Genomic DNA, 13599 nt, shown 5'->3' with positions numbered 1-13599 from the left:
AGTCGTTAAAATGACCATACTACCCAAAGCAATCTACAAATTCTGTGTACTCCCTATCAAAATATCAATGGCATTCTTCTCAGAACTAGAACAAATAGTCCTAAAATTTACATGAAATCACACACAAAAAAAAACCACGAACAGCCAAAGCAATCTTGAGAGAGAAGAACAAAGTGGAAGTTTCAAGCTCCCTGATTTCAAATAATACTATAAAACAGTATGGTCCTGGCATAAAAACAGACACACAGATCAGTGGAACAGAATAGAAAGCCCAAAAATAAATCTTCCCTTATACGGTCAATTAATCTACAAGAAAGGAGACAAGAATATAGAATGGAGAAATGACAGTCTCTTTAAGAAATGGTATTGGGAAACCTGGACAGATAAATGCAAAAATTAAATTGTATCACTCTCTTACACCATATACAGAAATAAACTCAAAAAGGATTAAAGACTTAAATGTAAGGCCTGAAACCATGGACCTCCTAGAAGAAAACATAGGTAGTAAACTTCTTAATAACCACTCTTGGCAATATCTTTTGAATATGTCTCCTCAGACAAGGACAACAAAAGAAAAAATAAACAAATGGAACTACATCAATCGAAAAAGTTTTTGCACTGTGAAGGAAACCATCGACAAAATGAAAAGACAACCTACTGAGTGGGAGAGGATATTTACCAATGATACAACCAATAATGGGTTAATATCCAAATATATAAGGAACTCATACAACTTAATCCCCAAAACAAACAAAAAACAGTCCAGTTAATAAATGGGCAGAGGACCTGAATAAACATTTCTCCCAAAGGAACATACGGATGGCCAACAGACATGAGAAAACATGCTCAACATCATCAGGAAAATGAAAATTAAAACCACAATGATATAACACCTCACAACTGTCAGAATGGCTAGCATCAAAAAATCAACAAACAAGGGCTGGTGAGGATGTGGAGAGAAGAGAACCCTCATACAGCACTGGTTGGATTGTGAATTAGTGCAGTCACTACGCGACAGTATGGAAAGTCCTCAATAAATTAAAACTGAGCTGCCATATGATCCAGCAATTCCGCTTTTGGGTATTTATCCAAACAAAACAAAAACACAAATTCAAAAAGATATAGTGCTCTTTTGGCAGTACATATACAAGAAGATATATGCACCCTTACATTCATTGCAGCATTACAAGAAATACCCAAGACATGGCAGCAATCTAGATGTCCACCAAAAGATTAATGGATAAAGATGTGGTATACATATACAATGGAAGATTATTTGGCAATAAAAAAGAATGCAATCTTGCCATTTACAACACATAGGTGGACTTAGAGAGTTATTATGCTAAGTGAAGCAGACAAATACCATATGATTTCACTTATATGTAGAATCTAAAACAAAACAAAACATGAATAAACAAAATAAACTATAAACAGACCCACAAATACAGAAAACAAGCTGATAGTTGCCAAAGGAGAGGGTGATAGGGGGATGGGAAAAAAAGGCCAAAAAAAAAAATCACTTGGTAGCTTATGGAGACTATGCTTCAGGGGTATAAGAATGGAAGCAGGAAGACTACGTAGGCTGCTATTGCCATAATATAGACTAGGCATAACAGTGGCTGAACCAGAAAGGTACTCTGGAGAAGTAGTAAAATGGTCAGACTGGAGATACATTTTGAAGGCAGCGCCAATAAGTCTTTGTTATGGGATTAGTGAAAAAAGCAAAGCAAAAGATGTATTGACTATTCACATACTTCTGATACAGTTCAAAATATTTTTAACTCCATCTGTAACTTAAAATATTCAGCTTTAAAGGCATAAAAACTACTTATATTGGGACTAGACTGCAAAAAGAGACATCTCAAACTTAAGTGGCAATGTGTATTTAAAATTTAACAATTATTTTTATTTTATTAGGCATAAAATTTTATACCTGAAAATTTGTTTTCTTAATCAGTTCCTTATGTTTTTTCATGTATAATTTTTAAAAAAATTAATGGAGTAACAGTGCTAGAGACTCCAATTTTAAAAGGCTGGTGGCAATCTACTAGATGCTTAATAGATACTTGTTAAATAGAATAGTACAAAGAATCACTAACACACACACAAACACAAAACACAAAACATAAAGGCTTTAAGCAACTCAAATGTTTTACTCAAAATAGAAGACTCCAAATGAAATTAAGTTATTTAAAAATAATGCATCTCAATATTAAGAACTAAAGTTATATAGTTCTAGATGCTAAGGACTAAGTACATAGTTTTACATAAGATGACTGTGAAAGACTACCAGTCTCAAATGATGTCATACTAAACTATGATTATTCTTCACATAGCATGATTTTTAAATTATAGGATAACTTTAATTTTAAAAGCTAATAACTTTTAAATTTAAAATGACTTGAGTATTTTTTTAGCATAATTCTTTTTCCAAATCAGCTAAATTAGCATGAAAACTACCCTATAAAAGTAATATGTAATAATATATAGACTACAAAAGTAATAATATGTAGACTATATCTGTTCTACATATTCTTCTATACTCTGGAAACTTAGTGCATTTTAGCCTTTAAAAGCTAAGTAGTTTGAGAAAATTAGATATATACAGCTTAGCAAAACTATTCATTCTAAGCTTTTACCCAGAATACCTATCAAATTCTTTTAACAAAATTGACAAAAGACCATAATCCCTTTTTCACCACTACCTGAGTTGTTTTTAAAAAGTAAGTACCTGGCACAGATATAGAATCCTCTGCACACCTGTGACAACTGCTCTAATGACCTGAGGTCCAAATCACTAGACACCACCCATCGGAAGATGTACATTAGGACTTCCATTGGCAGCACTGCAAAAGAAAATCATCCTTTCAGTGACTCTCCTATAAGTCATTCTATTGTCACATTCTCAGCACAGATATCTTTATATATTCCTAGAAATTTATAAATCATACCTTCGGTACTGCTTACATACAGCACTAGTGTCTTTAACTATCCAAAGGTAATAATGGTTCCTAACATCAAGACACAAATATCTTTGTTTTTTTCAGTACAGAACAGATCTGAAGCTACTTTTATAAAGTAACTCTTTCTCTCAGAAAATCATTTACCACCAATATTAAAATAAGTATGTTAGAAAAGTAGTGTACTGCAGTGGTCCCCAACCTTTTTCGGCACTAGGGACTGGTGCTCTTATGAGAATCTAATGCCTGATGATAGGAGGTGGAGCTGAGGCGGTGATGTCAGCGCTGGGGAGCCACTGCAAATGCAGAGGAAGCTTCCCTTCCTCACCTTCACCTCCAGCTATGCAGCCCAGTTCCTAACAGGCCATGGACCAGTACTCATCCATGGCCTGGAGGTTGGGGGCCCCTGTTCTACTGTGTGTGTGTGTGATCCATACTGCATTTAACACTAAAAAGTTATTTTCGTCTTTCTTAAAAATTTCAATGGTCCTCTGAAACGTCCTCTAACTAGCTAAACATCTAACATATAAAAAGAAAAAGCATTCATTTTTAAACATTTAGCCTATCTCAGCACTACTATCCAACCTGGCTGAAACACCTGATGTTACCAGTATTCCTCCAATTTTCTCAAGAATGTCCCAGTGACTCACCTTGAGATCTTCATGGAGAAAAAGTGTGGCATCCTTGAACTACGAACAAAAGTTTACACTACAAACTGCTCTACTTCAGACTTTGAAAAGCTTATTAGTATACACAAACTGTAATTATAACTAGATCTTCAACCATTTTTGAACTAGAGCAATAACTTGGCAAGTTATCTGACATTGTAGGTTTGGAAAAGTAAAATCTAAGGTTATTAAAGTATTTCTTATAGAGTTATAACAAGCATAAATTCACACCTGATATGTGAGTCTGACTGCTCTCAAGTTCAGGCTGACACAGTTTGAGCATAGACTCCTGAAACGTAAGCTGCTGCTGAAAGTAGGACAAGAGATCTGCCATCTTGCTATCATCGTCATTATCTTCAATGCTGAAAAAGAAGGGAGGTGAATAAACTAAGTGCCTCAGTCTACAAACATAAAGCTTAGAAATTGATTTTTCAAAGTATTTTCAAATCTTCTTTAGAAAAAGTCATCTAAAAGAAAACTTACTGCTTTTCTCTATGATGATAAAAGTTTACCCTGCCTTACAAAGGAGTACCACACGAAATCTTCTGAAGAAAAAAGCTTTAGCAATTTGAATTCTTACCCAGAAAAAAATCAGAATTTTGGGATAAAGGTGTTAAGATTTAATTAATTAGTTTTATTGTACGGATTTCATATTTTAGTGAAAAAGATAATTTCAAATGATTTTTTAAATTTTATGTAAATATATTCTTTTAAGTAACCATAATCCATTCTAATTGGATAAAAATCAAACATACAGATGTCATCTGAGGTATGTACATACCAAAGATTTTCTAACAGGTATGCCTTATCACCCTTCCTTTAGAGAGAAGTGTGTAATTTAAAAAATCTTAGCAGGGTTCACAAATCATCTACCAATATAAATAAATTTGTAGTTACAGAGTTTTAAAAAATATCTAGCTTTCATTTTTGTTGAAAGTAACCTTAGAAATGATCAGACTTACAAAAAGACTTAGATGAAGATAAAGTTAGAAAACCAGAGAGCTTATTATAACAAAGGGCGAGTGCGGTTGAGACTAGATGGACTCCAGGGCTACTTTACCAACATTTTACTGAAGGCAAATAAACAGCAAGGAGACATTTAGGGCTTATTAGAGCTGGTAAGACAAAAAAGGACTGTATCCTTAAAGAACTTTCATAGCATCTGCGTTTATACATATATAAAGGGATTGCAGAGAAAAGAAATGGTTCTCTAATGTTATAACACAAACTTTCCTAACAGCACTTGGAATCTATTTATAAAACTAGCTAAGACCAGGGTCCAAGTGACTCTACCCAAAATTTAAAAAAGGTTAGAAAAACCCCAAATGATTCCTTCTGAATATGAACTACCTCACACTAATAAATCTAATTTGGTGAACAATATTACTTGCCCAGAAATTCAAATAGGCAATTAGTTCTGATTTCATTGGGATATTTTTAATATGGCTTATCCAAGGCTTAGCTAATACTATAAGCAGGTAAACACTGGGAATAAGCATAAACTACCACTAAAGATAACTTCTTAATTATTTCATCACAGAGGTAATATAATAACATAGTAGATAATATATCATTACCAAAACACTATTTTTCTAGGTACTGCTCATTTTAAACTTAACATTACCTCATGGGTATAGGTTCCCTTCTTTTCTAATATCAGCAAATAGGCTTTTGGGGATAAAGAGATTAAGCCAAAACAATTTTATAATTGTTTTGCAAATAGCTTCAAAGGTATTGCCTTAAAAAATATATTCTCTTGATCTCTGTCCATATAACACCATCAATGCCACTACTTCATGACTCTGAGTTAAGTGGCATTTATGCAATGAAACAGGATTTTTTAGGAGTATTTATATCCTCCTCCTGTGCTTTTAAACCAATGTTAGTTTTAATTATATTTTATGTACATATCTTAAGAAAATAATAAACAAAATCTTGTTATAATTCAGCATTTTCCTAATAAATGAAAAATCTTCTGTTTTTTAAAAAAACGTATAGTTTCAAACACATACAAAAGGAGAAAGACGAGTATAATGAAACCCCACGTATCCATCACCCAATTTCTACCACTATCAACACTGGCCTAATTACATTTTAATAGTTTTGACTTTAAATACGTTTCAGAAAGTTAAAATATGCCCTTTAATTTACTCTTTTCAATAATCACTGCTTTTATAAAATTTTTCATCACTTTATTTTTGTTATGCCTGTTTAAAATGTGCATTTCTATATTTCAATCTTAAAATTTCCCTAATTAAAAAATTTCTACAACTTACAAACAAGCCTTTATAATAAAGACTGTATTTATAACTTAACAGAATGAGTACCATCTTCTTAACATGTTACGTCAACAGGGCAAAGACGCTTAACTTTAACAAACTCTATGTATTACTATCTATCAAATTATATACGCACTAGCTGTTTCCAACGCCATCACCATCTGGAGACCGGGTATAAGTAATCTTGAACTCTATATCAGGTACAAGTTGCATAGCCCTACGATAAAACTTGATGGCTAAAAGAAGAAATAAAGCTAAATTAGCTATGACCACACATTTTTGTCATTTCCTTTGCTTACCCTTAATTGTGGTTTAATTAAGTAACTTTCTTCACAAACGGCCAAATTCTCTTTTTCTACATACAAAAGTAGTTCAGTAAACAAACTTATTTCCAAACCTTACTACTCAAAAATAATCTTTTTTCTAAAGCTAACTGTTACAGAAACAAGATGTTGCATTTTACTCTTATCTTTTAGCCCTTCCCATCTGTTTCCTCAGCCCTCTATGTGTTGTCAAAAGTAATCTTATGTGGTTGTCCTTCTTCCGACTTTGAAAATGCAATTGCTGTAGCCCCAACTACAGCAATTGGATTGGAATCTGTCCTCTCAATCCAACTTCTTTTAGTCCAGCTCCCACTTATTTAACCTTTAAAACCTATTTGTTTTTAAGTAAATCTCCTGGCCAGGTGGTGTAGAATTATAATATTTAATAATGTCTTCCATAGAGATACATCAATAGACCTTCGGGTTGTAGAGGCTGACTAGTTCTTTTTCCCTTAGATGAAATCTATTCAATTCAATATATTCTGCCATGTTTTTATTCTTGGGTGAATTACTGTACACTAAGTGGATATGGGAATCTTACAAACTAATGAAGACTATGTTGGGATATTAAATGGACCTTTTCAATATCTCAGAGTAAAAATATCACTAGATGAAATTTGAAAATAAATGCAATAATTCTGAAAATGTTATTTTGGGAGCATTTTCAAATAATCCAGGCACAAGTATCCTTCCTATGGTCCAATTATTAGCTTTACTATCACAAAATGAAAGCCCAACTACAAACCTAATACAGTAAACAGGCACATCACTTCGTTTACTTATACATTTCTACTGGGTTAATAAAACAAAGTTAAAGGGTATTCCTTTACATACAATGTAAATTAGAACTTAAAAACATATATATATTTTTCACTTTAGCCTTAACATTCTCCTCTTCTGAAGTAATTTCACCTATAAAGGGAGCATATCCTATTTTTAAATCAATGACAATAATCTTAAGATTTTAAAAATGACAAAATTAAATACAAAAATTTAAGTGTAGAAAAAGATTACTTTACTCATCCTACCAATATGATGATGTTCCCCAGCAATATTTTTTTGGAAAGAGACAGGTTATATAAAGATACAATTTTTATTTTTGATTTTTTTAAAAAACAATTTTGAATATAGGAAGACTGATGCTCTATGCAAAATATAGTCTAGTAAAAAAAAAAAAATTGGTCAGTACCGAGTTGTTACTCAGAAATATCATGACAATATGATCTTGGGCCCTGAGTTTTTACCTTCATAGAGAGCGCCATTTTGTTCTTCTTCTACTGCTTTTAGGAAGAGTTCTCGAGCCTATAAAAATAGATAGTGAAAAACAATTTTTGAAAATCGGTATTAAAAGAGTATGGATGGCGGAAAAATAGCCTTTTAAACTAATGGGGCTAGAACACTGGACATCTCTAGGTAAAATAACGAGCCTCAAACTAAACCTCGCATTTTACATAAAAACTAACTTGAACACGGACCATGGACTTAAATGTAAAACTTTTAGAAAAAAGGCAATCTTGGAGACCTAGGAGTAGGCAGCATACTTATAACTGACATCAAAGCAAATCTGTATAAACTGATAAATAGGAGCTCATCAAAATTAAAAACTTGCTCTACAAAATACCCTGCAAAGAGGATGAAAAGACAAGGTATAAACTCAAAGTATTTATAAGCCTCATGTTCAACAAAAGACATATATTTAGAATACAAAAAGAACCCTCAAAACTCAACAGTAAAAACATAAGCAATCTAATTAGAAAAAACAAACCGGTATTTCAGAGAGGATATAAGGATAGGAAATAGATAAAAAAAGATATTCAGCATCATTGGATATGTAAAGATGACAGCCTCTATGGAATAGGAAAATAATGAAAAGTAAGGTGGTGTGCTGTGCCCACTTCAGGTGAATAAGTACTAGGAAAGGCGTGAACAATTTGATAGCACTCAAATTTTTTCAGTGTGAGCAGTTTCAAAACTTTCCAGAATAAGGACATGACTAATGTATCATTATAAATTTAATTCAAAATATACAAAATATTGCATTATCACTCTTGAAAAGGTGTTGACATTTAAATAATTTTTTTCCCCTTTTGGGTTTCAGTAACAAATTCAGAGGCGTTAATCTTTTCAAGACCAAGTGAATCTCAGGGGTCTATAACTACCAAAGACATTTCCATGAAGATAGTGTACCTGTAGGAAAGAAGACCATAAGTAGTAGTGATATCATCCAAAGTACCTAGAAGTAGTAAGGAATGGATAAACTCATATATTGTTAAAATTTTTCTATGTACAATGTCCATAACACTTAACTTTTCTTCTTTTGCCAGTTCTTGCTTTCCTTTGGTATCCGCTGCTTTCAGGAAAGAGCCTCTTGCTACTCTGCAAGATCGAGTCTCTAAATTGCTAGAGCCTACACCTGGGGCAAGTTCAAACATCCACTGAGCTCGAAACATCTGAAGTTGTGCCTAAGGGAAGAAAAGTACTTTAGGACTCATCAAGGAAGAGTAGCTCAACTCTGGAACAATTTGTCAATAGGTCCAACATCAATTTCCATACATACCTACTTATTCTAAGACCAGAAAACACTGTCTTTTAAATTACAAAGTTAATACCATTACACACCTATTATCTCCTAAAATAATTCTGTTTAAAACTTTAAAGAAATCATGAAAATTTGCCTAAAATAAAATTGTCTATACAGGAAAAATCTAATGGTATGGGAACACCAAATTTTAATTAAAATCAAAAATATAAGCTATCACTTAGGGACTGAACTTAGATGCTTTATTTGTTTATTTGGAATACATCATCTAGTAGATGTTATGAGTGCTGCTAAAAATTCTGTACATGAGCCCAAAGTATTTCTTTTAATAGCCAGTCTCTTTTTAAAAAGGCCATATTTTTTCTAATACATATCATTTAAAAATTTTTAAATATAGGAAAAGTGAAGTCCCTTGTGTGGTGGACTTTGCTGTGCTGCCCAGACCCCTCTTCAGGCATAAAGCACTTATTACTCCAACTGATGGGAGTGCCACCAAAAACAGCCCTCAGCTGTCAGCCCTTTCTGGTACTGCCTCAGCAAGATGATGCTACCTTCCCAGGTGATCCCTACCCAATGACTGAACAATGAAAGTGATGACTGACAGAAAAAGCCAGGCTCTGAAGGGTTATTCCATCCTCAGAACTTACACGGAAGTAACTAAGACGGTCTACTAAGATTGCACAGCAGCTCAACTACCCTCAACTGCTGCTTCTCTCTCCCCCTTCCTTCCTCTTGGGATGACACAAGTTTTATATTTTGACTTGGTGTTGATACCAAGGCACTGCCTAAAAAACCTCCTACATAGTACTCTCTACCTCCAAGTCCACTTTCAGAAAACACAACCCAAAATGCCCTTCCTCTCACAGAAGGCCATTGACAATAGGATTGTGTATATTAGTCCTGGCTTTTTTTAAAAATGTATATATAAAATGTTTTGAAAATAATTTTTCTCTACATTCTGTACACTGCTTTGGTTTTCGTTCCCACCTTCCTACATCTAACACACATACCTCCAACCTAAAGAATCTTTAGCAGTACTCTTAATGTATACTAGATGACATATTCCAAATAAATATTATAAAGCTTATAAATTCGGTAAAATGCACTTAACTAATTACAATGAATATTTTTCTATGTCAATGCACAAAGATTTACCTTATCCTTTTAAATGGCTGCAGTGTATTTCATTGTATGAATGCATCATTACTTAACACAAGTAATGGACACTTAGGTTGTACTCCATTTTTCCATATAAACAATGCCATGATAAACATTTTTGTACATGTATATTTACTCACTTTCCCCATTACTTCCGTGGGATTAATTTCCTGAAAGTAGAATTGGGAATGTTTCTCATTTTGATCCATATTACTACTCTAACCTCCAAAAAAGTTGTAGCAATTTGTACTTTCACGTACACTGCGTAAGTGCTCTCACAGCCCAGATGGCAATGGGTATTATTCACTATTCTGACCTTTTAAAAACAATCTCATTGTAGATTTAATTTGTATTTTTTAAATTATTAATAAGGTGCATTACCTCTTCAAATGTTTAATAACCATTTATATTGTTTTTTTTCCATTAGTTGTCCATTCATATTTTTCTACCTTGGGTTCCTCTTGCTAATTTATAAGGATGTCCTACACATACTGAGACAGACTATCAATGCTCTGCCCATATGTGGCAAGCAGCTTTTACAGCTGATTAAGTCTCTTGATTTATGATTTTGTTTTGCTATATATAGGTTTTAGACTTTTAGGTCAAATCTGTCAATCTTTTTCTTTAAGGTGATGGGTTTTGAGTCATGCTTAAGCCTGGGTTCAAACACTTTAAACTCATACATGGAACTACATAGCAGCAATTATTGATGTATCTTTTTACAGAAAGAGATCCATAACATAGTTATAACTTAAGTATCCTATAATCCGGTATGAAAATAGTTAAATTCAATGCAAATAAGAACCTATAAATCTTCACAATTATGACCGATTTCTGCTTATGTATGGAAAGCAATGGAATAAGAATTAAATATACAATGAAGAAACATGCCTGCAGATCTGTTTCAGCTGGGCTTTCATTTTCATCATCATCTCCGGCTCTGACAGTATCAGAATGACAATCTTCCTCAGCTTCTGCCTGAGGAGAAAAATCCAAAATAATGATCAGAAATATGCAAACACCAGTTTCTCTTTGAAATCTGAATCTCCAAATTGGCTATTTGTCCAATGAATTATATAGTTGCTTCTCTTTAGATATCTTCTTCATGGTAAATTTAATGATTCTAATCAGAAAAATGAGATACTTTAATTTTTTAATACTGTAAGATAAACAACTTCACTGGGCTCTAGTGTTTTGATAAATGGTTGAAAAGAACAACTTTGCTTCAGAAAATAACATGAAGTTGTGGTACAGAGTTCAGCAAATAATTTTTATTTCGAAGATCACTTAAAAGACCATATATAATCCATATATGATGTCCTTCCTTTTACACACTGGCATATTATTAATACATGACTATGACGTTTGTCTATTAATATTTTAAATGTACTAGGAAAGCTCATAAATCAAAGACATGTAGTAGCGAATCTTTTTTGGAAAGAAGCTCTTTCTATTTGTTTTATAAATCCAGATTTTTATATATTGGATTAACTTAAAGTGGAATGAAACTGGCCTGGAATTACTGGGCACGGCTTGGAGCTTAATAGAGGTCTCAGGTCAGTTTCTTTTCATTTTATCCTTTTGCTCTCTATAAATGTTTGCTAAATTAAACTGAACTCTACCTTCCAGTGAAGATGAAGTGTTGCCTAGGTCTAGTCTATTAGCTAACAGGCTAGACTTATTAGCAAAGGGGACTTGCTCAACACTTAATGTGTTCAGTCCTGTAAAGAAATGTGGCAATCAGGGAAATGCCCTTGAAGGTTAGAAATAAAAATAATAAAACTGATTTAATTTTACTTGTTCTAAAGATGTTAAGTTTCACAATTGCCAATTTTAGTTGTAATTTGTTTCCAGGGGAAAAAATGTATTAACACATACATTTGAATACAGCAGCCAGATACACTTGCACTATGCAAGGTAATTCTCACCTCCTCCTATCTTATCTCTGGCAACCAGACTTAAAGCCAGAGGTGGCTTTAAGACTTGAACTAGTTAACATATAGTAAAGTGTTTGACACTATAAAAGCTAAATCAGCAAAGAAAGAAATGAGAGAAGCTAACACTCTGATGAATTTCCAGAAAACTGGAAAACGTAAGCATTGACGTAATGTCAAATACATTTCTTTTTTTGAGTCTTTGAGCTGGGAGCTTTCCCAACTAAGACCTTCACTAAATAAGAAAATACATAATAAAGAACTTTATATTTATAGATCCCATTGAGAAGTGCATCTCTCTCTCTTCTCAAATTAGAGTCTGTTTTATTACTGTAAACTCTAAGTACAGCTAATATGAGGGGATCTGAGTTCTCTAAGGGCAGGGGTCCCCAACCCTGGGACCAGAGACTGGTAGCGGACCAGGCCGCATGACAGGAGGTGAGCAGCGGGCAAGACAAGAGAGTGAAGCTTCCTTCATCTGTATCTGCAGCTGCTCCCCAGTGCTAGCATTGCAGCTTCAGCTTTGCCTCACATCATCAGGCATTAGATTCTCACAGGAGCACTGGTCTCTAGTGCCAAAAAGGTTGGGGACTGCTGCTCTATAGTATCCTCTTAGTAACAGCCTTCTACCTCTTGCCTAGTGGTCATACTAAACTGACTTCATTATAAGAGCTTCCCGTGCTCTCTTCAGTTCCATATGTTGCATATTCAGTTCCATATTGTTGCAGAGTGTACTATTTCTCTCCATTTCGTATGACTGCTTCTTCCTCAGTTGCCTACTTCTATTCATCCTTCAAGATTCAGTTCCAGGGATCATCCCAGTAGGAAGCATGTTTTGATCTTTTTAATTGCCTCTTTCATTTTCCCCCATTATATTTGTGCTTGTATAACAGCACTTAAGACTTGTGTTGAGATTATTTTTGTCTCTTTGCTAGTTAGTGCACTGGGAACAAAGATCACGTTTCAATCATCTCTATAACCTTAGAAGGCCAAATACATTGCTTGATTCATAGTAAATGTCCATCCAGGCCTCAGCTGTCTCATTTGTAAGGAGATGGTATTGGATATTTTGACAGCATGACAAAAAGAAACTATCAAATTTGGAGTTTTATGACATTTTTCAATTCAAATACCACTTGAAATAAGTAGGTCCTCAGCTGTCACCCACTTTATTTTTCCTAACTGAGTCTGACCTAAACATCACCTTTTACTTGAGTAGCTCATGTCTTCATTTTACTCATGTTTCACACAATGGATCAATGAAATATAAAAAGTTAAGTGCTTAATTCTGATCAGAGAACTACTTCTACAACTTTAAGGGCATATTCAATTACTGCTTTTCCTATCCTCCAGATTAATTTAATAAATTCATTCAGCTATTCGTTTACTCAATAAATATCTGAATGTCTACTATAAGCTAATTATTTTCACCTTTGATTAATGCAACCCTAGCCAGAGATTAGTTTCTTAGATGGACAATTTGTTTGAAGCCAAAGAAAGGCTGCATAAGGCAGACTACGTATTCCAGTATGCAATAGTCCTATGGAATTTGCGCTGTCCATTTCTGGAGCTTAGCTCAGTCTCTACATTTGGACCGCACTGACGCTTCTCTGGCCCTCACCGCTGTGAGGTGAGACATAATCCTAACCCCACACCGCCAGGACCGCCTGCCAACCAACATCCTACCCAGGGTAGTGATGCGCCACGGGGCAGGTGCGTCCTAAACCCATGGGCTCCT

At 34.0% G+C, this 13599-nt stretch overlaps 1 protein-coding gene across 1 annotated transcript in view; it reads right to left on the bottom strand.

The window, feature by feature from the left end:
- The window catches only part of FBXO9 (F-box protein 9), a 29139-nt gene that overhangs the window by 14724 nt on the left and 816 nt on the right, over positions 1-13599 (bottom strand). The window contains exons 2-7 of the mRNA XM_023522667.1: positions 10819-10905; positions 8537-8692; positions 7475-7532; positions 6044-6143; positions 3860-3990; positions 2732-2846 (exon numbers count right to left, since the gene is read on the bottom strand). Coding sequence (XP_023378435.1) covers positions 2732-2846; positions 3860-3990; positions 6044-6143; positions 7475-7532; positions 8537-8692; positions 10819-10905 — 647 coding nt within the window. The remainder of the gene's footprint in view (positions 1-2731; positions 2847-3859; positions 3991-6043; positions 6144-7474; positions 7533-8536; positions 8693-10818; positions 10906-13599) is intronic.

This window comes from Pteropus vampyrus, unplaced genomic scaffold, assembly GCF_000151845.1.
Source record: "Pteropus vampyrus isolate Shadow unplaced genomic scaffold, Pvam_2.0 Scaffold353, whole genome shotgun sequence".
In the NCBI taxonomy this organism is placed as follows: Eukaryota; Metazoa; Chordata; class Mammalia; order Chiroptera; family Pteropodidae; genus Pteropus; species Pteropus vampyrus.
Note: the sequence above shows the minus strand (reverse complement) of the source record. Positions and strands in the feature narration are given on the sequence as shown.